Source organism: Salvelinus sp. IW2-2015, unplaced genomic scaffold, assembly GCF_002910315.2.
Source record: "Salvelinus sp. IW2-2015 unplaced genomic scaffold, ASM291031v2 Un_scaffold560, whole genome shotgun sequence".
Lineage (NCBI taxonomy): Eukaryota > Metazoa > Chordata > Actinopteri > Salmoniformes > Salmonidae > Salvelinus > Salvelinus sp. IW2-2015.
The window spans coordinates 725144-752060 of record NW_019942573.1 but is presented as its reverse complement, the minus strand read 5'-3'; the positions used below and the strand labels follow the sequence as shown (position 1 = coordinate 752060).

Here is a 26917-nt window from a genome sequence, read left to right as displayed (position 1 = left end):
TTTTTAAGACAAAATCCACCAATTTACACTACTTGTGGTGTTTTTTAGTCTCAATGATTGGAGATGATTCGGTGATTCAATGATTCGGACATAATTATTAAGCACATAACAATTTTTTAAATGTATTTTGTTGTGTTGGGGAGAAATCAGATTTTTATGACACAGTGTTATGCTAATATTAGTAATTAGTACATTAAGTAGGTGAGACAGGGTTAATTTCACCTTTAACGCGTCAACTTAAATTGCACAACTAATGCTACAAATTGTTAGAAACTTACWTGACGTGATACACTGGTCGTTAGTTCCGCCTGATGTTTTTTTTTCAGACTCGGCCCTCTTCTTTTTCTGTGATACACTCTGGTAGAGTAACATAGCTACAGTAAGGAAATTACAGGTTTGCGCAAAGATATAGCTAGTCAATGTCACATCTAAGCATAACTTTTGAGTAGTATTTTCCGTTTCTTCCAGATAATGCGGGTTCTTTCTTTTCTCCCTCATTCCTCTCCCTTTCTTCTCTTGCACATTCTGACCTGGTCCTTTTTTTTTTACATTTCTACTAGTCTCTTGCGATCTTCTACAAAGTAAAAATTAACATTATTAGCTAGGCAATAGCTAGGAGTGGCTGACATCACTCACCATGTGTCACGCCCTGGCCTTAGAACTTCCCCAAACTGTTGCCACAAAGTTGGAAGCACAGAATCATCTAGAATTTAATTGTATGCTGTAGAGTTCCCTTCACTGGAACTAAAGGGGCCTTGCCCGAACCATGAAAAACCACCCCAGATCATTATTCGTCCTCCACCAYACTTTACAGTTGGCACTATGCATTCGGGCAGGTAGCGTTCTCCTGGCATCCGCCAAACCCAGATTTGTCCGTTGGACGGCCAGATGGTGAGGCATGATTCATCACTCCAGAGAACGCATTTCCACTGCTCCAGTGTCGGTGATCTTTACACCATTCCAGCCGACACTTGGCATCCCGACAAACAGTTCAGACGCAGTTTGGAACTCTCAGCAGGAGAGAGAAAGAAAGAGATCAAATCAACCCAACTCTCCTAGCAATTCTCTAATTTTGCTTGTCTAATATTAATCTGTCAGACTTTTGTCCCAGTCCAAACTGTCAATTACTTTATATGAGCATTTCATTTCATGTATGTGATTCCTATCTCAGACAAATAATAGGGGAGAGGGAATTGAGTCATAGAGAGAAAATGACAGAATCTCCAATCAACAGATTTATAAGGCCATATTGGGTAAAATGCCATTTTATCTCTGTTCCCAACATTTTTTGTCAGGTCGGTAAATAAATATAAATTATTGTCCCATTCTCATTTGCTTCTAACAGTATCAAAAATTAGAACAGGTCATGGTAGAAATAGTTTTAGTTACTCAGCTCCGTGGTCCTGGAATTCTCTCCTGAACATTTTAAAATTTGATGATCTAGTTTCGTTGGTGGAGTTTAAACACTTGATCGATGCATATATCATAGAAGAGTGTAATTGTCTTTAGGACAGCTGTTTTAGTCAAGACTTTTGTGTTTTTAATATAATATGTAATTGTTGTACTGTATGTGTGTTTATAGTTTTGTTTAATGTTGTGTTAGTGTATGTACGTTGTTTTGTCTGAAACATTGTTCCCCCTGCTGCTGTTGGACCAAAAACCTGTATAAATAAAGGTAAAATAAAAAAGAATTAAAAAGAACAGGGACGATAACTGGAACTTCTTTGTCGTCGTTGTCTTCTTCTTCTTCTTACACAAATACAAACTGCTTTAACATCACAATAAAAACCATTATCGCTCCAGGCAAAGTATACGGAGTACCAGAAGACCTGCATTTTCCTTAAGCTTCAACATCAGAAGACTAGGCTTAGGTTTTTCCAGGTCTTTCAGTAAACAAGCAGTGTCATTCAAATTATTCCATATCAATAGATATCCAAAATAGAAGGATTTTTTTTCATAAATGAACATTTATGATCAGTAGTGCTTTGTCATTGCTGTTTAGGAATTCACTGCAATTTGATCTAATCACACCATCAAAATATTCATGACACCTAATGATATCTCATACTTGCAGGCTGACAGCCATTAACTGGGAAATTCTGGTAATTTATTATCACTTATCAGGACCTGGAAAGGTCTTTCCACTGTGTTTGTCACATAGGGAAGTGGAAATAGTTGAAGTGATGCCAAATTATTTATAATGGCCTATTGTTATTTGCTGCAGAAATGTAATTAAAATGTGGCCAATTTTGGCTCAAGATCTTCAGTTAAAAAGTCCCCTTTAATTTATCTTCTCACAGCATYCACAAACAAGTATACAATAAGACTGATTTTCAAATATTCTAATGATTTCTGATAAAATGCAAGGCTATGATTGTGCTAATTGAATCCTGACTTATTGTTGGACTGCATGTATTCATAAATCATAATTCATGATCCTGGCATCTTCTTCTGAGACACATTGGACAAATGATCATTAATAAAAAGAAGAAGAATCAGGCCCTACACCCAAACAAGGGCACTGCGTTCATCCACCTCTGGCCTGCTCGCCTCCCTACCTCTGAGGAAGTACAGTTCCCGCTCAGCCAGTCAACACACGCTCATCACGCTGCGCACCCACGACCGTCGGAAAGCACACACATCAAGAGCCAGGAATAAGCGGGTCCATCACCACCTTCCGGAGACCCCCTGAAACCCCATCTCTATAGGACTCTAAAGATAGAGTGTAATCCTATACTACACACCCCCCCTTAAAAGAGTTAGATGCACTATTGTAAAGTGGTTGTTCCACTGGAATCATAGGTGAATGCAAATTTGAAGTCGCCTGGTAAGAGCGCTGCTAATGCACTCTAAATGTAATGTAATGTAAGAACTAATATGTATGTTAAGCTAAGCTTTGTTTGATGTAACTTGTGTTTGTAGATATATTGATTCATTGCTCTCTCTTATACTAAGTAGCCTATGACAAGTTTATGATCAGCTGTAAAATGTTATGGGGAAAAAGGTGAACTCCATTCATTAATCTGAGTGATCAGATTGTACTGGGTCTACCATTAGAGAGGCTGTTCTCAGACTATAGGCCTATTCACGCTCATACACGAGCCATGCAATAAGATGATCACTGTATTAGTAGATCATCACGAGACACTCGTCTCGCGCTCACGCGCTCATCTTCTCACGCGCACACACACACAGTAACATAATTGAATCACACACCATCTCGCTTCTCACACACTCTACATGCATTTCTTCTCCCGACATCTATAGACCACCTCTCACTCTACATCACGCTAGTCTCTCCCTCTCCGTACTTCGCACTTTCCATCTCGCCGTACTAGGCTGCCATGGTGTGGCCTCTGTCAAACAACTTCCTCCCAGCAACAACAGAAATGCGAGCTGAGCTTTAAAAAATCACATCAGGATGCAAGACAACCAGATATTTTCCATGTTTACATTGCGGGGAAAAAGAAGAAGAAGAAAGCCGCACACTGCTCTTGATAGTATCACTGCTCTTAATAAGCTTTACTTATCGCCTTAAGGCCTTCGTCAGAGCTTTGTGAGTTTTTTAAAATTAGCACACATTCGTTCAACGCATCGAATGGGGTTGGAGTCGAAAGAAAACAAATAAGTGCTATCAATTTTACAATATGCATTTCAATAAATATTTGAATAAAGTGTGTACATAAACGTGTTAAACACGTCTGTAAAACCACAATGAGGACATCAACCTACCAAGCAAGTTTCAAAATCAATTGGGTACAGTGCAAGTAAAACGTCAGAGTAATCTGAAATAGGGGCATAATGTAACGGTCGTCATAGTCGTTCTCCTCCTCAGACGAGGAGGAGCATGGATCGGACCAACACGCAGAGTGGGTAGTGCTCATGATAATTTATTAACTCGAAACTGAACACTAACATGAAACCAAAATAACAAAAATGAATACAACCGACAACAGTCCCGTGTGGCACGAATACAAACACGGAAACAAACACCCACAAAACACACGTGAAACCCAGGCTGCCTAAGTATGATTCTCAATCAGGGACAACGATTGGAAGCTGCCTCTGATTGAGAATCATACCCGGCCGAACACAAACATCCCAACATAGAAAATCACACATAGACAAACCCACCCAACTCACGCCCTGACCAACTAAATAAATACAAGACAAAAGAAAACAGGTCAGGAACGTGACACATAATTCATGTTCACATTTACAACATAAACGATCAAAATAAAGAGAGTCGCACACTCCATACATAAACTCCCAGTAATTGACTGGGTATTTACCAACATTTCGGCATCCCTGTGCCTTCTTCAGGGTAATGTCATGAATACTTGAACCCAGTTATGTAGAAAAACAGTGCAATTAGTGCAACCAATGACAATAGTGACCACATAACATGCATAGTCATTTCATCATTAAGACTGTTAGGAAATAATATCTGGAGGGTGAAAATCCAAAATCATTCTCTTTTGCTCAGAGTATTATTTATATCACCTCCCGTCTGATATCTTAACTTTCTCTACGCTACAAAATCTATAGGTAGAAATGTCATGTTTTAGGTCATTAAAATGTACTGCGACTGGATAATTCCTGTCGTTTATCCTAATTTAACTTTTATGTTCACAGATTCTCTGTTTGAGAGAACGAGAGGTTTTACCTACATAGCAAAGCCCACATGGACATTTAATAATGTAGGTAACATGGGTGGTGGAGCACGTAATAATGTAATCTATTTTGAACCTTTTTCATGTGCAGTGGGGAGAACAAGTATTTGATACACTGCCGATTTTGCAGGTTTTCCTACTTACAAATCATGTAGAGGTCTGTAATTTTTATCGGTACACTTCAACTGTGAGAGACTGAATCTAAAACAAAAATCCAGAAAATCACATTGTATGATTTTTAAGAAATTAATTTGCATTTTATTGCATGACATAAGTATTTGATCACCTACCAACCAGTAAGAATTCCGGCTCTCACAGACCTGTTAGTTTTTCTTTAAGAAGCCCTCCTGTTCTCCACTCATTACCTGTATTAACTGCACCTGTTTGAACTCGTTACCTGTATAAAAGACACACTCAATCAAACAGATTCCAACCTCTCCACAATGGCCAAGACCGAGAGCTGTGTAAGGACATCAGGGATAAAATGTAGACCTGCACAAGGCTGGGATGGGCTACAGACAATAGGCAAGCAGCTGGTGAGAAGGCAACAACTGTTGGCGCATATTAAGAAAATGGAAGAAGTTCAAGATGACGGTCAATCACCCTCGGTCTGGGGCCCATGCAAGATCTCACTCGTGGGCATCAATGATCATGAGGAGGTAGGGATCAGCCAGAACTACACGGCAGGACCTGGTCAATGACCTGAGAGAGCTGGACCACAGTCTCAAAGAAAACCATTAGAAACACACTACGCCGTCATGGATTAAAATCCTGCAGGCACGCAAGGTCCCCCTGCTCAAGCAGCGCATGTCCAGGCCCGTCTGAAGTTTGCCAATGACCATCTGGATGATCCAGAGGAGAATGGGAGAAGGTCATGTGGTCTGATGAGACAAAATAGAGCTTTTTGGTCTAAACTCCACTCGCCGTGTTTGGAGGAAGAAGAAGGATGAGTACAACCCCAAAAACACATCCAACCGTGAAGCATGGAGGTGGAAACATCATTCTTTGGGGATGCTTTTCTGCAAAGGGGACAGGACGACTGCACCGTATTGAGGGGAGGATGGATGGGGCCATGTATCACGAGATCTTGGCCAACAACCCCTCCCAGTAAGAGCATTAAAGATGGGTCGTGGCTGGGTCTTTCTATTGAACCCAATAGAAAATCTTTGGAGGGAGCTGAAAGTCCGTATTGCCCAGCGACAGCCCGAAACCTGAAGGATCTGGAGAAGGTCTGTATGGAGGAGTGGGCCAAAATCCCTGCTGCAGTGTGTGCAAACCTGGTCAAGAACTACAGGAAACGTATGATCTCTGTAATTGCAAACAAAGGTTTCTGTACCAAATATTAAGTTCTGCTTTTCTGATGTATCAAATACTTATGTCATGCAATAAAATGCAAATTAATTACTAAAAATCATACAATGTGATTTTCTGGATTTTTGTTTAGGTCCGTCTCTCACAGTTGAAGTGTACCTATGATAAGAATTACAGACCTCACATGCTGTAAGTAGGAAAACCTGCAAAATCGGCAGTTATCAAATACTTGTTCTCCCCACTGTACGTCTCGTGCTTGATCCGTTGAATTTGTCTCTATAGAAACGCTTTGCTTGTTGATTCCTTTGCGGAGGAAATAGCTACACTATTTGTATTCGGTTATGTTTCCAGTCGCCTTGCCATGATTAAATGCGGTGGTTCGCGCTTTCAGTTTTGCGCGAATGCTGCCATGAATCCACAGTTTCTGGTTAGGGAAGGTTTTAATAGTCACAGTGGGTACAACATCTCCAATGCACTTCCTAATAAACTCACTCACCGAGTCAGCGTATACGTAGATGTTATTGTCTGAGGCAACCCGGAACATATCCACGTGATCGATGCAATCTTAAAGCATGGAATCCAATTGGTCAGACTAGCGTTGGATATACCTAAGCATGGGCACGACCTGTTTTAGTTTCTACCTATAGGAGGGGAGCAACAAGATGGAATCATGGTCAGATTTGCCGAAGGGAAGGCGGGGAGGGCCTTGTATGCATCGCGGAAGTTAGAGTAGCAGTGGTCCAATGTTTTGCTCGAGCGGGTGCAATAATCAATGTGCTGGTAGAATTTGGGTAACTTTGTTCTCAAATTAGCTTTGTTAAAATAAATGCAGCCTCAGGGTACATGATTTCCAGTTTACATAGAGTCCAGTGAAGTTCTTTTAGGGCCGTTGAGGTATCTGCTTGGGGGGGATATACACGGCTGTGACTATAATCGAAGATAATTATTTTGGAAGATAATGCAGTCAGGGTTTGATTTTAAGGAATTCTAGGTCAGATGAACAAAAGGACTTGAGTTCCTGTATGTTATTATGATTACACCATGAGTCGTTAATCATGAGGCATACACCCCCGCCCTTCTTCTTGCCAGAGACATGTTTGTTTCTGTCGTCGCAACGCATGAAGAAACCCGGTGGCTGTACTGACTCTGACAACATATCCAGAGTGAGCCATGTCATCCACCTTGCTGTCTAGAGCCTGGACATTGGCAAGTTGTATGCTTTGAAGCGGTGGATGGTGTGCTCGCCTACTAAGTCTGACCAGGAGGCCGCTCCATCTGCCTCTCCTGCAGTGACGACGTTGGTTTGGGTCGGCCTCTGGGATTAGAACCATTGTCCAGAGTGGAGGTTCGAAAAAAGGATCTGCTTCGGCAAAGTTGTATTCCTGGTCGTAATGTTGGTAAGTTGACGTCGTTCTCATATCCAATAGTTCTTCCTGGATGTATGAAATAACCCAATTTTCTGGGCTAACAATGTAAGAAATAATACATAAAAAATGTATTACTGCATAGTTTCCTAAGGACGAGGCGACCATCTCTTTCAGCGCCATCTTGCAAAAAACGCAATAGATAAGATAGGGAGAAGTCTGTCAATAATAAAGCACTGCTCTACTTTGTAGGACATGCCTTGTTCGCAACAGCATTACTAGCAAGGCAGGTCCTACAGGCCCTGGTGTTTTCACACCTGGACTACTGTTCACTCGTGTGGTCAGGTGCCACAAAAAAAGGACAAAGGAAAATTGCAATTGGCTCAGAACAGGGCAGAACAGCTGGCACTTGGATGCACACAGAGAGCTAATATTAACAATATGCATGTCAATCTCTCCAGGCTCAAAGTGGAGGAGGGAATGACTTCATCACTACTTTTTGATGACATGTTGAATACACCGAGCTGTATGTTTGAACTGCTGGCGCAGTCAGCAGTCCAGTCGGACACCCATGCATACCCCACAAGACATGCCACCAGAGGTCTCTTCACAGTCCCCTATGTCCAGAACAGACTATGGGAGGCGCACAGTGCAAGTAACTGATGCAAGCAGTACAATTTGATTTAAAAAACAGATCAAATACACCTTATGGAACAGCGGGGACTGTGAAGCAACACAAACATAGGCACACATGCATACACACAGACAAGATAACATGCGGACTATACACACACCTACACATGGATTTTGTACTGTAGATATGTGTTAGTGGTGGAGTAGGGGCCTGAGGGCACACAGTGTGTTGTGAAATCTTTGAATTATTGCTATGTTTTTAAATTGTATGAACTGCTTTAATTTTSCTGAACCCCAGGAAGATTAGCTGCTCCCTTGGGATCCATAATAAATACAAATACAAAATACAAATTACTGCTTATTGTATCTCTTTGTTTACAGGTCTTTATTTCCAATATTAATTAAGATAATCTGTTTATTTGTGTATGTACTGCTGACAACTGACTACTTGTATTCTACATTCAAGCAATATCAAAGCTTGCAATATTTCGTTACATGAGCCTATGTGTGTCACACCCTGATCTGTTTTACCTGTCTTTGTGCTTGTCTCTACCCCCCTCCAGGTGTCGCCCATCTTCCCCATTGTTCCCATTTGTATTTATACCTGTGTTCTCTGTTTGTCTGTTTCCAGTTAGTTTTATTCTTCAAGCCTACCAAATCAAATCAAATCAAGTTTATTCCTCTTGCTCCTGTCTGTTTCTAGTTCCTGTTTTTTTGTTTTCCCGGTTTTGACCATTCTGCCTTCCCTGACCCTGCCTGCCGTTTCTGTACCTTGTCACATTACCCTGGATTATTGACCTCTGCCTACCCTGAGACTGCCTGCCGTTCTATACCTTTTGGACTCTGATCTGGATTACTGACCTCTGCCTTGACCTGTCGTTTTGCCTAATCAGCGTTCTAGTAATAAACTTGTTTTACTTCGACACTCTCTGCTTCTGGGTCTTCCCTGAAAAATGATAGTACGAACTGGCCATGACTGACCCAGCAGACTTGGACCAGCTCCGCAACTCCATCTCCCAAGGAGCCACCATTGGAAGGCACGAGGAGTTGCTTCGTGGCCTTATGGAAAGGGTCCAGACCTTGGCCGAACGTCATGACCGAGTGTTGAACACATTGCTGGAGCAATTCCACGGGTTGTCTTGTTAGGCAGCCTACCGCAGTAACCCGGCTGTTAGCAGTGTCGCCTCCCTGGACACCCAGATTTCCCGGGAACCCTGCTTACCTCCCCAGAACACTTCGATGGAGAGTCGAGCACCTGTCGGAGGTTTCTCGCTCAGTGTTCCCTCATCGTCGAGCTGCAGCCCTCCTCCTTCCCCTCTGACCGCTCTAAGATAGCGTACCTCATCACGCTGATGTCTGGGAGGGCTCTCGCCTGGGCTACGGCAGAATGGAACAACAGTCGGCCGTATGCTTCAGTCTGGAGGAGTTTGTGGCGGAAGTGAAGAAAGTTTTCAATGCTCCATTGTCCGGGAGAAAGGCTGTCCGGGAATTACTCAAGATTCGGCAAGACTCTCACTGTGTGGCAGACTGTGGATATCCTCACGTTGGTAGCTGATAGTGCCTGGAACCCGGAAGCACTGTTCGACATGTTCCTGCATGGAGTATCGGAGGAAGTAAAGGACGAGCTTGCAGCCCGGGAACTACTGACGGATTTCGACTCGCTCATCGCCTTGACCATTCGGATCGATGGGCGACTATGGGAGCTAAGGTAGGAGAGGAGGTTTGATTTCTCTCGCCTGCCCAAGGCTTCCACCACGCCTCCGGGACATCCCGGAAGTCCCCGACGGCTCCATTGCCACGAGAACCGGAGGCTACCCGAGTACCCCCGAGAGTCTCCGAAGTCTACCAATTCACCTTTTCCCGAGCCGATGCAACTAGGCAGAGCTAGGCTGTCCCCAGCTGAACGGCAATACAGGCTTCACATGAAGAGTTTCCTGTATTGCGGGACTACTGGTCATTTCGTGGCCACCTGTCCACTACAAGACCAGGCTCACCGGTAGGACAGAGTACTCTGATGGGCCATATGGAAAACTTTTCCTCTCCCCTTACTCTCAACCCTTTTTATGCCATCTTGCTGTGGGGTAAGCAGTCGAAATCTCTCCGGGTACTCATCGACTTTGAGGCCGATGAGAGCTTTATGGACGCTACCCTGACGTCCGAGCTGGGCATCCCCACTCAGCCCCTCTCCATTCCCATGGATGTTAGAGCGCTGGGCGGGCGCTCTATAGGCCAGGTCACCCACAATATATCCCACGTCAACCTACAGGTGTCAGGGAACCACAGCAAGACAATCCAATTATTGCATATTAAGTCTCCTCAGGTTCCCGTGGTATTAGGGTTATCTTGGCTCCAGTAATACAATCCCCTTATTGACTGTTCTGCTGGTGCCATCATGGGCTTGAGCCTGTTCTGTCATGTTCATTGCCTGAAGTCAGCGCAGCCTGCCCCGGGATGTCTTTCTGGGGGCTCGGAAGTTGCCCCGGACATCTTTGCCATTCCCGCGGAGTACCAGGACCTCCGGGAGGTGTTCAGTAAGCCCCGGGCCACATCGCTTCCGCCGCACAGACCCTATGACTGCGGGATCTACCTTCTCCCAGGTACCACTCTGCCCCGGGGATGACTGTACTCTCTGTCAGGTCTGGAGATCAAGGCTATGGAGACCTACATTGAGGACTCCCTAGATGCAGGGTTCATCTGTCCTTCTGCCTCCCCCGCCGGCGCAGGGTTCTTCTTTGTGGAGAAGAAGGACAAAACCTGCGCCCGTGCATCGGCTACTGAGGCCTCAACAACATCACAGTGAAGAACAGATACTCGTTAACACTCATCTCCTCGAACTTCGAGCCACTCCAGTGGGCCACCGTGTTCTCCATGCTGGACCTACGGAATGCCTACCACCTGCTTTGGATATGGGAAGGGGGATGAGGGAAGACTGCCTTCAACATGACCAGCGGTCACCACGAGTATCTGGGCATGCCATTTGGCCTTACCAACACCCCTGCTGTGTTCCAGGCTCTAGTGAATGATGTTCTCTGCGACATGTTGAACCGGTTTGTCTTCGTCTACCTCGACGACATCCTCATTTTCTCCCGCTCTGCCCAAGGACACGTGCTCCACATCCGACAGGGTCTCCAACGCCTCCTGGAGAAGTGTGAATTCCATTGCTCCACCATCCCCTTCCTGGGTTACATCATCGCTGCAGGGAGTGTACAGATGGATCCCATGAAGGTGAGAGCATTGGTGTATTGGCCCCAGGCTACGTCTCCTGGGATTCACCAACTTCTATCACCGGGGTTACAGCACCCTGGCTTTCCCCCCTGTCTGCACTCACCTCTCCCAAGGTTCCGTTCACATGGTACCCAGCTGCTGACCGGGCGTTCCTGGATCTCAAACACCAGTTCACCCCAGCTCCCATCTTGGTTCATCCTGACCCATCCCACCAGTTCGTGGTGGAGGCCGATGCTTCGGATGCCAGAGTGGGTGCTGTCCTGTCCTAGTGTTCTGCCCTGGACCTCAAGTTCCATCCCTGCACCATCTTCTCCCGCCTCGACCGCAATGGAGAGGAACTACGATGTGGGGAATCGTGAGCTTCTCGCGGTGAAGAATGAAGTTGGAGGAGGAGAGGCACTGGCTGGAGGGGGGACATTCGTTCATTGTATAGACAGACCACAAGAACCTGGAATATCTCTGCGCCGCCAAGCGTCTCAACTCCAGGCAAGCTAGGTGGGCCCTGCTTTTCACCCGGTTCAACTTCTCCCTCTCATACCTACCAGGATCCAATAATGTTGAGCCGGATGCGCTGTCACGCCGCTATAGCCCCGCGACTACACCCCCGGAACCCGAGACCATCCTTCCCATCTCGTGCCTGGCAAGAACAATCAGCTGGAGAATAGGGAACCAGGTTTGTGAGGTGCAGTGTTCCCAGCCGAACCACGGGATGGGCCCAAATAACCGGATGTTTGTTCCTGATGCTGTCCGCTCCTCGGTCTGGACTGTGCACACTCCTCCAAGCTTGCCTGCCATCCGGGCTCCCGTCGGACCCTGGACCTTTGTGCGACAACACTTTTGGTGGCCTACCATTGTACCTGACCTCTCTGCATTCGTTGCCACATGCACGATCTGTGTGCAGAACAAGACTACCCGGCAAGCTCCAGCTGGTCTCCTTCAACCTCTGCCTGTTCCTCACCATCCCTGGTCTCACATGTCACGGGTCTTCCCCAGTCTGATGGCAACACCGCCATCCTGACAGTAGTGGACCGGTTTTCCATTGCCCCCCACTACATTCCTCTCCCCAAGCTACCCTCTGCCAAAGGGACGGCCAAGCACGTCTTCCGGATCCATGGACTCCCAGTGGACATGGTCTCCAACCAGGGTCCTCAGTTCTGGTCCCGTTTCTGAAAAGCGTTCTGCAAACTCATTGGGTTGTCTGCCAGCCTGTCATCCGGGTACCACCCCCAGTCCAACGGCCATCGGAGCGAGCCAACCAAGACCTGGAGACTACTTTTCGCTACCTGGACTCCGCCAACCCAACCACCTGGAGACAGAAACTAGTGTGGGTCGAATATGCCTGCAATTCCCGTTCCTTTCTCTGCCACGAGTCTCTCGCCCTTTGAGTTTTCCCTGGGTTATCAGCCCCCGCTCTTTCCGGAGCAAGACGAAGAGGTTGGTTGCTGATCTGGAATACTGACCTCTGCCTGCCCTTGTCCTGTCATTTTGCCTGCCCCCTGTTCTAGTAATACATTTTTGTTACTTTGACATTGTCTGCATCTGGGTCTTCCCTGAAACGTGATAATGTTGCCCACCCCGCCATCAGCCCGACATTATTCTGCATGTGTCACGGCCGTCAAAAGAAGTGGACCAAAGTGCAGCGTGGTGAGCGTACATTTCTCTTTTCATTTAAAATGTCGCCAACAAACAAACAACCGTGAAGCTTACAGGGCTAAGTGCCACTAACAAAGATAAATACCCACAATCACAGGTGGGAAAAAGGGCTGCCTAAGTATGATTCCCAATCAGAAACAACGATAGACAGCTGTCCCTGATTGAGAACCATACCCGGCCAAAACATAGAAACACAAAATCATAGAAGTAAAGGACATAGAATGCCCACCCAAATCACACCCTGACCAAACCAAAAAGAGACATAAAAAAGGCTCTAAGGTCAGGGCGTGACAGCATGTTTTGAGTTTAGGGGGTGTGTCACAATATCTATCAATACAACAACTTTTGCAGGATTTTTTTCCCTCACAACAATCAATTTAATAAATTAGAGGTACTAGAGATGGTTGTATTTTGTTCTACCTCGGGTAGGGGTATAAAAAAAACGGAAGCCCTTTTTAGACAGTACAGGCTACATTACTGTCTTTGACTACCATGATATACAGTTTTTGAATCATGAATTCTCTACATTCATTTCCCGCCCACATTACATTTCTGATGACAAACAACTATGACTGTTGGCACGGTCAATCAAATTCTAACCAACTAAACCAACTAAATTCAGGTTAATTAAACAACAACAAAATACATTTTTAATTTAACATTTATATTTTAAATATCAGGCAATGTTCTAATAATGAACTGGGACTGGTCCTCTGTCTTTTAGTGACAGACCCAATCAGGTTTTCTTAGTTTCTTGACTTATTTCATATGTTGTGAGAAGGCCTATGTGAGCACACACTAGCTAGTGGATGTTATAGAGGAAATGTGAATTGAAGGCCTATGCCAGAGGAACAAGAGAGGAAACCACACATTGTGCAGGCACAGAAAAGACAGCTCAGGATGACATTTTCACACAGTTTGGGGTTATGCAGTGATCAGAGCTAGATATCAAGGGAAACTTACATTTTTCTGTTTTCATTGTTTTATTTGTGTATTTGAATAGACAAATACACTATGAATTTGGTGAAACTCATTTTAATCCTCCAAACGCTTCAATCTTGTCAAGGTAATAGATGCCACTCTACACAATAATTTCTTTATGATCTATTATCTTTGATTTACTTGTTGAATATTTACAGTAAAAGTGATTCTATCACACCCGATAAGTGAAGATAACATTACTGTATTCATGTGAAGAGTATTAGACAGATGCTAACCAGTCCACGACTAATAACTTCAGGGATTTGAAACACGTTTTACATAAGTCAAAAAAGGCACAAATATGATCTATTTGAATAACAATAGCAGTGAAGGAATTATCCCACCTCTGAGAACCATATGTTAATTCTGTGGGGATTTCAGTACTTCAGCATAACGTTTTCTGCAGGTTTCCTCATGGTTCTACTTAAATGTGGTATGTTTGAATAGACTAAAATGAACAGCTTTGTATGGAGTTAAAAAAAACATGGCATGCTCGCTCCATCCTGGTGGCACAGTGGACTAAATTACATGACTAGAGAACAAAAGGTAAGAGATTTGAATCATATTGATGCTGTGCCACAATAATAATAAAAAATGTTTGCATGATTTAATGCCAAAGCAAATTCATTTCGATCTGTGCTGGGAGTTAACCCAAACTACGCTAGCAGCGTTATTAAAAGTCTTATCGAAATATGTTCTTAGAACTTTATTTAATTACCTTCAAATTACCTAGAATTCTTGTTCTCAGAACGTTAATAAAACCTAAAATCAAACGTTCCCAGAACAGGCAAAATGTTCACTTCCGTTCTCAGAATGTTTTAAAAAATGTTTTCCCGGTCATGAAACTCATGTCTTCGTTCTCAAAACCCATGGGAAACCAATAACACATGTTCCCACAACTTCCAAGGAACCAAATGCTAGCTGGATAACCCTTATATTTGTTTTACTTTTAATGTAATAATAGACACTGTACGGCCTACATGGAAAATATATAATATAATAAACTACTACCACTAACTACTCTGTACAGTAAGCAGGTGGTTAGGACACAGGGCTTTATGGCTCAAGTCATTTTACCACATTTCACATGCATCTCACATGCTGGATTAACAACAAAGGATAGTGCTTGGTCAAGTGGTTAGTTTGAAAGTCTTGCATGTGGGAAGTCCTCGTGGTCATAGGAGGTCACAATAGCATTGCCACTCTAACCAATAAAATGATGGTACATGTCATTGCTATATCTGTGATCTAAAGGGATGTGCCATTGTCAACTTTCTTTCAGCATATAAAGATGACTCCTCTCAAACTAGAAAAAATGCATCACAATCGGAGCTTGATAAGAATCAAAGTGAGTTGCTATTTTTATTTTCTGACAAAGCCACACATATTTCTGACAAAGCCACACATATTTCTGACAAAGCCAAATATATTTGTAAAAAAATATATCCATTCATTACTGCTGGCTTTGAGTTTCACATTTCATTTTACTCCATCGCTCACAGACACTCTCATGCATCATGACCAGACCACCCCAAATTATCCAGTTCTCAGAGCATTAATCAAGCATTTGGTGCAGAGTTTGAAAACACTTGTGCTTGGTTAAACCCCATTGTGTGCTCTCCATATGAATGTTTTTGTTCAGTGTCAAAAGAATGTCAAACAGGATGCGGAGGTGGTTAGGGCTTGAGTGCTGTGTTTGATTGAACTTTGCAGGTGCATTCCAACCAAGAGTTTGATAGCACTGTAATTTAGGTTAAGGCCTATGTTGCAAAACTATTTCACCCACTCATCAAGATCTTAAATGTTCCTGCATTCTGCACACCAATACCCATAACATTTTCTCCCTATAAAGTATGACCATCCATTATGTTACAAATACAGCCTACATATGTAATCATTCAATCCCTTCCACTCTTCTACCATTGCGATTTAATTTAGTGATATCGTTTAATAGTTCATGTCTTCATTCACTTAAAATGTCTCATTCTCATTCACAGCTGAGCCCTATATAACTCAACAATCCAATGCATGCTCCTGGAGTCCCAGGATCCTTAGAGATGAGATATGGACTTCAGTCACATTCACTGCAGAGTCCAGAGACCAAGTAGCCCATCAGATCTGTATGGAACTTGGCTGTGGTGGAGTCTACAGTCTTACTGAGACCAGCGCACCACCCAACAGTACCTGCCTCACAAACTGCACCTACCATGAATATCGTCTTCAGAACTGCTCCCAAGTTGTGAGGATTAATTGCACAATGGTGTCCGATGTCGTTTGTGGTAAGACACGGTTTGAAAAGACAGGCATTTCATCATATGCTCTCATTTCACAAAATACGTTTAAAATTATAATAGGATACTTTATATTATTGATCATACAGTCTGTTATTTTCTACAAATGTATCATATGCGTTACATCACAGTTTTTGAAGCTGAACCACATGAGTTGCACACTAACCCTAACTCTAGGGATTGAATAGAGCAAATCGTGTTCATTGAAACTCATATACAGTACTTGTGTCTGTGGTTGTAGAGCATCAGGCTGTGAGGCTGGCTGGAGGCGAGCACCGCTGTGCTGGACGTGTGGAGCTGTGGAGAGAGGCGCAGCAGTGGGGCACGGTGTGTGATGATGAGTGGGACTTGGGGGACGCTGATGTGGTATGTGCCCAGCTTGGCTGTGGGTATGCTTTGAGTGTGACAGGGCAGGGTGGTGCCTTCCCTCAGGGCAAGGATCCCATCTACCTGGATGAGCTGAAATGTACTGGCAAAGAGGGCAACCTGTGGCAGTGCCCAGCGTCAAGTGAAAGCCATGACTGTGGGCACAAGGAGGACGCTGGGGTGGTTTGCTCAGGTAACTGTCACTCTGATGTTTCCTACACACTACAAACGTTATTAACCCTACTAACGGGCCAGATTGCACCAACTTCTCTTTATTCATCTAAAGATCTTCATGGTCCCTCTTTTCTCTGCCTCCTTTACAGAGCTGAAGGCAGTGAGGCTGACCGGAGGTGTGGACCGCTGTTCTGGTAAAGTGGAGATCCACCGTAATGGATCATGGGGGACAGTGTGTGATACCTGCTGGGGGAAGGAGGAAGCCTCAATGGTGTGTTCCATGTTGGGCTGTGGGGAGCCAGTTCATTTTGCAGCTTTCAAACCCCCTTTCACTCACAACGATGGTACCCTGTGGTACTACCAATGCTTTTCAAATCACCCAGACCTTTGGCAGTGTGAGGAGTTTGCCAACAAGACACTATTTTGCACTGACTCTAAAGCGGCTGGACTTATTTGTAGTGGTAAGTGAGATTATTTGTGCACTAATATAAATATTTCATTAATGTATACAGTGAGCACAATTTAGGTTTTTCAGAGAGACTCTGACAAACCACTGAAGGACATGTGATACTTGAAGCAGAAACAAATATTTTCTACTGTACTTTTTCTCGCAGGATCACATGGACGATATCTTCCAGTTACAACAGAAGCAGCTACAACAGTACTAAGCAGGACGCAAGGTGAAAAAGTTAAACCAGAGTCTGAATTTTAAGATTGACAAAACTATTCAGACTTTTGAGAATGTAAAACATCAAGATCAAATGTGTGTAAAATTGTATTTTGTTCCTGTATTTTGTTTACTTCCTAGGCCCAGTGACTACAGCCAGTGTATCAAATCATGGCTTCCCATTCTCCATGTCCTTAGAGCTGCTGGGGTGCATCTCCCTGTCCTTCCTTTTGCTCATGGCTCTGGTCACAAACTCTCTGCTTTGCTGCCACTACAGGAGGAGAGATGGTTGGTCCCAACTGCCACATACATTCAGTGACTGTATTTCAAAATCTCCATGGACCATATGTCCATGCATCTGGCAGTTCATACTGTAATAAAGTTCTGTAAAGGGGTTATTCTACAGAAGTGGTGCGAATTTGGGATTGGAAAAAATATCTAATTTGTATCCTATTTCCAAACCTTCAGCGCACATTTCTTACAACATATATATGATAGACATATATACAGTACTACTCACACACTTTGTTTGTATTTGAAATATGTGACCGACTGGCTCGACTCGGTCTTATGTAGCAAAATTGTAAATGTTTTTTTTACATTGGCTAAAAGTAGAGACTCAGAGCTGGAAAACTATATATCATACACTGTAGTTGAGGAACAATTAGAAAGTAATTCTGCTTTGATAGTTGATTAACTTGTTACTTCACTTTTGAGAAAATGGCCATTGAATATTTTGGTACCTGCTGGAGAGCTCTTCTTTGTCTACACCCATTCAGCATTGTTCACACCCTCTTAAACTTTAGCCCCATCCATCTCTTTAAGGATTCACATGTGAGGCTATGTACTAAACAACCAAATATTTCAAGACTAAAGACTGGTTTATACTATGGGTGTGTTCGTAAATTTAATCTAGAGTGAAAGTGTGCTCTGGGAGTTCGTAAACTCAGAGCATTGTCAGAGTGCTTCGCTTTCAGAGTGCACACTGGACTCTTCGCTGAGGAGTAGGGTTGATCCGAGCGTTCTGACCTAACAACAGCAGTCAAGCACCCAAGCTAACTGGGTAATGTTGGCTAGCTTGCTATCTACTTCCAGACACAAATGAGAGAACAACTCACTCTGACTATTTTACTCACCCTAGCAGAGCTGTTAGGCTGTTTTTATGTTTTCCGTTGGTGACTGCAACTGTGCTGCTGGCAACAATTTAATTACGCTCTTTTGCCAACCTTTACTGACACCGGCCATATTCAATGGGTGTTGAGCGTTCGTAAATTCGTCAGTTATTCTGCGCTCTGGCACACTCAGACGAAAGTGCTCTGAAATCAGAGTAGATAGCCAGAGCAAATTTACCAGCTACTTCTATCAACAGTTGTTGCAGTGTCATCATAAACATTCTATTGAAATAGTTACTTGCATAGTGGAGTCTTTTGTTTAGACATGTAGCTAGCTAGCTAAATAATGAACCATAATCCCAACTTATAACATTACTACCCTGCATGAATCTGCAGGTAGCTAACCAACCAGGTTCAATGTTAGCTAACAAACATTGGGGTATAAATAGCAATGCAAATGGCTCTGAGATCCAAATAATATTACTACAGATATCATACACGTAACGTTAACTAGATAGCAGGCCAGCTAAAGTTAGCTAGCTAGCTAACAGTACACTTTAACTTGAAATGAAAACAACTTTCTGACAAAATTAGAAATGTGTAATATCTGAAAATGTAGCGAGCTAGACTGTCTTACCCATATGCATGGATGGATGCTTCTCCCTCTCTGTCACAGATTCCATGGTTGCCCTTAGTTTGACAGATATTTTATACAACAGCCTTCTGTGTGTTCTGTTTTCGACTCCGTCTGCATATTTGCAATCGAACGCCAGAATTTTAGCTATCCATACTTAGCTATCCATACTCTACTTCCACTGATTTCAAAACTCGGTCCTCCAGAAAGTGGAAAGCAACACTTATGCAGTTCTACTATGTGATATCTTTCAAAAAAGCCATGGTAGAAAGGATACCTACACATACTGACCAGCTCAAATTATAGACAGAAGCGGGCTACATGGCAGACCAGTCCAAATTCCTCTCTTGGCATGTCCAACCCACTAATTATCTCATCTAATCATGGCTAGCGGGAAGGCTGCTGACTTTTTCTGGGCTAAACCAACTAGGCTCATAATTTAACCATTTTATTCTTATTTACAGAGGCAATTTTTTTATATATATATATAGAACTGCTAATTAGATCAACATCTTTCAATGTAATAATTGAATAACTCAAGATGCTCTGAAATAGTGTTAAAAAATGACAGAAATCATTAATTGCTTTAATTTTTAAACATTACATTTAGGAGTCAGGGTTTAGGACAGCGACCTCTCAATAGAAATATGTGTATAAACAATGACTTTGTACTATATTAATTTAACAATATGTTTGTCATTGCCTTGTATTGAATTAGACCATATCAACAGGTAAATAAATGTCATTTTTTAAATAGTTATTTTGGGGTGGGACTGCAATTTGCACAATTTCTGTAGAATCACCTATATAATCCAATATAGATCATTTTGGATTGGATAGAAGCTGATACTCTATCAATATTACAGCATGTGTTTTTACTGTTCATAGCTCTCTTAGTCCAGCAGCGACATGCTAACCTGCAGACGCCAACTGAGCTTCATGACAACGACTACCGGGACTCTGTGAATCTCATCAAGGTCACAACCAGCAGCCCAACAGAAAATGATGGTTAGTGAATTAGAACATGCCTCTTTGACCCTGTTTTCCTCTGTACAGAGTTACGACTTCATCAAGACCCACATTGCCACATATTATCAAATCTGTTTAACATTTTTGGTAACTCTCTGTAAAGATAGTGAACATTGTTTAATCTCTCTTTTGTTTTGCTTTGCAGTCCCATCAAATCCCAGATATCAGTGGACCCAGAGTAGTGTGGACAGCACCTCAGTGGATACAGACTATGAGCAGTGTGATCTAAGCACAGAGGCAGCTGTGCATATGACCACCTTTCAGAGTAAACAGTGTATTTATTTTCTCCCAAATCACATTTAATTCTTACATACTTTAACTAAGCATTGCATTTCAGAAGGGCTAATCAAGACTCCAAAATACACAATCATTTTGGACTACACTACTCATATTTGTGTAGCACAGGAGGTTGGTGGCACCTTCATTGGGGAGGACAGGCTTGTGGTAATGGCTGGAGCGGAATGAGTGGAATGGTATCAAATACATGTTTGCTATGTGTTTGATGCCATTCCATTTGCGCTGGTCCAGCCATTATAATCAGCCGTCATCCTTTCAGCAGCCTCCACTGTTGTGTAGCTAATATATCTTAACTCTCACTTGTAACTCAGATTCTATACGATACAAACAAGATACCAGGAACCCTTTTATGAGGGCTACAGCTCTGGACAGTCTATCTGAGGAAGGTGAGTCCATATTTAGTGGTGCACTCCAATAACAGTCTCAATGCCTGTCCTACATGACAGACACAAATGCACAGCATTTGATAGAAATAAGTTTTAAAAGTTAGTTATTCACCAGCAATGTGACGTCTGTAGCACATGCAGGAGACAACCATAACGTTTTCATAGGAGGCATTGTTGACCAAGATCCAGGATGCAATTTAGGACCCCCAAGTGGTGAGGGTCACTTTTTATTTGTTTTATTTGTTATGTCAATTTTTTGATAGGGGGGGTTAAAGGTACATTATACCATTCAATGTATAAGTTTATAAAACATGTACAAGTAGGCTGCTAATCAAAAATCAAAATAACAGTAAGAAATACATAGAGTTTAAGGAATAATAAATTCAGTATAAAAATAAATAAAAAGTGGGCTTATACCTCCAACCTCCCATCCCATTCCCCCAAACCCACCCACTCAACATGTATCCATCCAATCCCCCCTCCCCACTCCCGGAAACCATGTTTCCCACCCCTTCCTTCCCCCCCTAGCAACTAGGGTTGCTCGTCAGTCACCTCCCCAGACGGTCACCTTTTGAACTCAAGAATGAACAATTCAGTGAAACGCAAGAGACAATCTAATGATGATTTGTGTTGACTTCTGCTGCAGTGGACTCCTTTGATTCTTCCAGCACCTCTTCCGAGGAATGCTATGAAAACACAGGCAAAGATGTAGAGAATATAGTGACATCAGGTATGTCCATGGGTACAGCCCTGAGTTTTTCCTGACTTTATGGGACCTGACCTGGAAAAATTCCAGTCTCTATGGATGCAGTAGGAGCAGACAGCACTGCAAAAAAGTCACTGTGGTAATGTTTCAATAGCTAGTTCAATTTCTATTCATGCTGTGCATTTACTTTTCTCTCCCAGAGGGAATGGATCCATGGCAACCTCCAGTTACCCACAATGCAAATAACCACCTGATGCTTTCAAGGAACCCTGATCAAACCCATTCACATGACCAGGGTAAACAAGCTGTTCTTTCTTCTCATTTCTTTTCTTCTCTTCTTATATCTTTTCTACTTTCCTCTCCTCTTCTCTATCTACTCTATTTTGACAATAAGGGATCTGGGATGTTACTCTATTTTCTGACACACTGTATTCTGTTTATCATGGTTTGTCACCCAGGAGTGGCTGATGGGAACAGTGGTGATTATGAGGAGGAGGGCCACCTGAACTTTCCTGACCCCAACCAGTCCCCCTCAGAGGGTGACTATGATGACATCGCTAACTACCTGGACTCAAACCCAAAGCAAGGCTACTGAATGAGCTGGAAGGACCTACGTTTTACTGTATATGTCAATGTTTCTGTTAATATAAAAGAGTGGCTAGCTAATTGTTTGCAATGTTTGAAATTATGTATTAATGTATAGCATACATTAGTAGGTATGTTTTGTATTTTGTGTTTTTGGGTGTGATAATAAAAATGTAAAATTTGTTTAATATGCAGTTATGATATTTGTGCAGTTGGTAACATACAATGATTGCCGATGGAGCCTACAGAGGAAACCCTTACAGCAGGGATCATCAACTAGAAACCTTGCTTACATTTCTACACAATCACATATAACTCTCTATTATGTGTGGGAGTACTTTGGAACAAATGTCCTAAATTATGATCACAGTATTTACAGTCTTGTCTAAAAACAAATAAAACGTATTATTGTTTTCTTTAATCAGAAAAGTTAGGGGGGGCCTCCCGAGTGGCGTAGCGATCTAAGGCACTGCATCACAGTGCCAGAGGCGTTACTACAGACACGGGTTAATTCCCTTACAAATAATTATTTGTGTGGTGTACAGAAATGAGGTATTCATTCAAAAGTCATGTTAAACACTGTTATTTCACACTGTTAGAGAGGGGGGGAGGGGTGCACTAAGGATGACTTTGTCAACCATTTTAAAAAGAACGATGACAACATCCGCTCCTTATTCACTCAGCCTATTGAGTCCACTGGTCCCACTCACACAGGACTACCCTACGCCTTGACCTCTGTCTCCCCTCTCTCTCCAGATTAATCCTGTGACTAGTGAGGTCCAGCCTACCGACAACCTACCCACTCGACCCCATCCCCCTCTCCAGATCTCTGGAGACCTCCTATTCATCACTTCCCTCGTCAACTCATCCCTGACCACCTCTGACTTAAAAATGGCCCCAGTCTCTGCCCTCCTCAAGAAACCAACACTCAACTCCTCTGACGTCAAAAACTACAGACCGGTACCCCTTCTTTCTTTTCTTTCCAAAACACTTGAGCGTGCTATTGTAACGGATGTGAAATGGCTAGCTAGTTAGCGGGTACGCGCTAATAGCATTTCAATCGGTTACGTCACTTGCTCTGAGACCTGAAGTAGGGTTTCCCCTTGCTCTGCAAGAGCCGTGGCCTTTGTGGAGCGATGGGTAACGATGCTTCGTGGGCGACCGTTGTTGATGTGTGCAGAGGGTCCCTGGTTCGCGCCCGTGTCGGGGCGAGGGGACGGTTTAAAGTTATACTGTTACATTGATGCTGTTGACCCGGATCACTGGTTGCTGCGGAAAAGGAGGAGGTTGAAAGGGGGGTGAGTGTAACGGATGTGAAATGGCTAGCTAGTTAGCGGGTACGCGCTAATATAGCGTTTCAATCGGTTACGTCACTCGCTTTGGAAACCTGAAGTAGGGTTTCCCCTTGCTCTGCAAGGGCCGCGGCTTTTGTGGAGCGATGGGTAACGACGCTTCGTGGGTGTCAGTTGTTGATGTGTGCAGAGGGTCCCTGGTTCGCGCCCGTGTCGGGGCGAGGGGACGGTCTAAAGTTATACTGTTACACTATGTCTGAACAACTCTCTCGCTATCTCTCTCAGAATGATTGACCCTAACCCGTCTGGCTTCAAGACGGGTCACTCAACTGAGACTGCTCTTCTCTGTGTCACAAAGGCTCTCCGCACTTCCAAAGCTAAATTCCTATCCACTGTTCTCATCCTCCTAGATCGATACGCTGCTTTTGACACCGTGAACCATCCAATCCTCCTCTCTCTACGGGCTGGGCGTCTCAGGCTCTGCACACTCTTTGATTGAATCCTACCCGGCAGGCTGCTCCTACCAGGTGACGTGGAGAGGATCTGTGTCTTCACCACATACTCTCACGACTGGTGTGCCCCAAGGCTCGGTTGTAGGCCCTCTTCTCTTTATACACTAAGTTACTCAGCTCCATCAAATCCTCACATGGACTCTCGTATCATTGCTATGATGATGACACTCAACTACTTTTCTCCTTAGTCCCTTTTGACACCCAAGTGGCGGCACATCTCTGTGTGCTTGGCAGAAATCTCAGCTTGGATGTCGGCCCACCACCTCAAGCTCAACCTCCACAAAAGGGAAGGCCTGCCCACTCAAAGACCTCTCCCTCACAGTTGACAACTCCACGGTGTCCCCCAAAGAACCTTGGCGTAACCCTGGACAACACCGTCATTCTTTGCAAACATCAAAGCAGTGACTCGCTCCTGCAAGTGCATGCTGTACAACATCCGTAGAGTACGACCCTACCTCACACAGGAAGCGGTGCAGGTCCTAATCCAGGCACTTGTCATCTCCCGTCTGGACTGCTGCAACTCACTGTTGGCTGGGCTCCCCGATTGTGCCATCAAACCCCTGCGACTTATCCAGAATGCTGCAGCCTGCATAGTGTTCCAACCTTCCCAAGTTCTCCCATGTCACTGCGCTCCTCTGCACACTCCACTGGCTTTCAGTCGAAGCTCTCATCCACTACAAGACCATGGTACTTGCCTACGGAGCAGCAAGAGGAACTGCCCCTCCCTAACTTCAGGCTATGCTTAAACCCTACACCCCAACCTGAGTACCCCATACTGCCACCTCTGGTCTCTTGGCCCTCCCACCCCTGGTATATAATGCAATCATGTATATTATAGGCTATTCTGTGAATGTCTGAGCATTTTCCTGAAAAATCTCTATAGCAATAAAGTGCAGAAGATGTCCAAACTGATGCGTAGCTTTCTGTAAGCTTGACACTGTCCAATATAATGTACAAAACGAAGGACAATGTTACTTTTAGATTTATACTTTATTCATGTATTTGCTTTACATGCATGCTTCTTTTTTCATTTAAAAAAAATTAACATGCATGCTTCTTTGTAGGCCCATACATGCCAGTTTCTTTAGAGAGACTCAAATGTTTGCCTTTTCAATCATGAACACTATCATATAGAAAACGTATGTGAACAACCACGAGGAAAGATCAACCCTGTTTAAATAAATGCATTGCGCCATTCGGAGATGCGCTTTGCAGCCTACTCTGTAACTTAACCTGCATTGTAAAGGGATTGCCATGAATTTGACAGTATACAGGCAGTGTGGTGGTGTGTAAAAATCTGTATTTCATATTAGAGTACACTTACTGTAATATAAATACGGTATCAAAGCAAGTACTGTGTAATGACAATACTGTAAAATTGACTGTATTATATTGTAAAAAATTCAAACGCTTTCATAATCGGAATGAATGAATGGATGAATGAAATTCATTGAGGGAGGGGTTTGTATCTTTACTGTAATTAAGAGATATTGCTGCAAGCCGGTTGGCTGCTAGGCAAAGTGTTTACAAATTACAGCATATTAATTTGGGCTAGGCCCACCTGGCCAACATCCTGTGAAATTGCAGAGCGCAAAATTCAAAATAAAAAATGTGTAATATTAAACATTCATGAAAATACAAGTGTCTTACATTGTTTAAAAGCTTAACTTCTTGTTAATCCAGCCGCTTTGTCAGATTTCAAGAAGGCTTTACGGCAAAAGCATACCATGCGATTATCTGAGGACAGCGCCCCGCATACAAAAGCATTACAAACATTTTCCAAACAAGCAGAGGGGTCACGAAAGTCAGAAATAGCGATAAAATAAATCACTTACCTTTGAAGATCTTCCTCTGTTTGCAATCACAAGGGTCCCAGCTACATAACAAATGGTAATTTTGTTCGATAAAGTCCTTCTTTATATCCCAAAAAAGTCAGTTTAGTTGGCGCGCTTGACTCAGTAGTCCACCGGTTTCCCTCGTTCAAAATGCATACAAATGAATCCCGAAAGTTACCAGGTACCCTAATATATAAATAAACAATAAAGTTTAAGACGGAGAATAGTATGTTCATTACCGGAGATAAATAACGAAGGTAAATGATGAAGCCACAACAGTTACAGCCAAAATGGGAGCCACTTAGAAAAACTATAAATTCTAGCTAATTCTTCAAAAAAACAAGCCTGAAACTCTTTCTAAATACTGTTGACATCTAACTGCAATATGGAAGGTATTCCATTGATTTCCCCATAGACAGGCATTTGAAATGGTGTCACCTCCAAAAAAAAAAAATCCGGATGGATTTTCCTTGGGTTTTTGCCTGCTATATTAGTTCTGTTATACTCACAGACATTATTTTTACAGTTTCGGAAACTTTAGAGTGTTTTCTGTCCAATACGACCAATTATATGCATATCCTATCTTCTGGGCCTGAGTAACAGTCAGTTTACTTTAGGCACCTCATTCATCCAAACTTCCGAATATTGCCCCCTATCCCTAAGAAGTTTTAATAAACAAATTAGGCACATTTCAGCAGTCTTGATAAAACATTTTGTACAGAAATGCAATGGTTCATTGGACCAGTCTTACACTTTGCACATACACTGATGCCATCTAGTGGTCAAAATCTAAATTGTTACGGCTGGAATAATACATTATAGCCTTTCTCTTGCATTTCAAAGATGATGGTACAAAAAAATACGAAAATATTGTTTTTTTCTTTGTATTATCTTTTACCAGATCTATTGTGTTATATTCTCCTACATTCCTTTCACATTTCCACAAACGTCAGTGTTTTCTTTCAAATGGTACCAAGAATATGCATATCCTTGCTTCAGGGCCTGAGTTACAGGCAGTTAGATTTGGGTATGTCATTTTAGGTTGTTTTTTTAAAAAGGATCCTTATTAATTAAGAGCTTATAGTTATAGTATATAGTAATATAAGGTTCACATGCCATTAACCCTCTTTCAAGAACATAAGCTTATGACCTTCTGTACTACGTGTTATCCCACGTTACTTACATAGAGGC

At 43.1% G+C, this 26917-nt stretch overlaps 1 protein-coding gene across 3 annotated transcripts; it reads left to right on the top strand.

The window, feature by feature from the left end:
• The first annotated feature begins 13762 nt into the window (after positions 1-13762).
• LOC112068533 (T-cell differentiation antigen CD6) lies at positions 13763-23319 on the top strand. Of its 3 annotated transcripts, XM_024135685.2 has the most exons (14): positions 13763-13925; positions 15123-15188; positions 15838-16119; positions 16373-16690; positions 16821-17132; positions 17286-17351; positions 17480-17626; positions 19973-20092; positions 20259-20378; positions 20722-20796; positions 20929-21009; positions 21443-21526; positions 21703-21798; positions 21961-23319. In XM_024135685.2, exons 1-14 carry the CDS (start codon positions 13874-13876, stop codon positions 22095-22097), a joined length of 1956 nt encoding a protein of 651 aa, XP_023991453.1. In that variant the 5' UTR covers positions 13763-13873; the 3' UTR covers positions 22098-23319. The 3 variants fall into 3 exon arrangements, with proteins under 3 accessions (XP_023991453.1, XP_023991454.1, XP_023991455.1); XM_024135686.2 differs by lacking the exon at positions 15123-15188; XM_024135687.2 differs by lacking the exon at positions 20929-21009.
• The last annotated feature ends 3598 nt before the right edge of the window (positions 23320-26917 follow it).

What these genes read in the sequence shown, in the direction of transcription:
- LOC112068533 (XM_024135685.2), top strand. Translation starts at nt 13,874, where the DNA reads ATGAATTTGGTGAAACTCATTTTAATCCTCCAAACGCTTCAATCTTGT. An exon ending in CGCTGGGGTGGTTTGCTCAG is followed by an intron (nt 16,691 to 16,820) that starts GTAACTGTCACT and finishes CCTCCTTTACAG; the next exon opens with AGCTGAAGGCAGTGAGGCTG. An exon ending in CAATTTAGGACCCCCAAGTG is followed by an intron (nt 21,010 to 21,442) that starts GTGAGGGTCACT and finishes CTTCTGCTGCAG; the next exon opens with TGGACTCCTTTGATTCTTCC.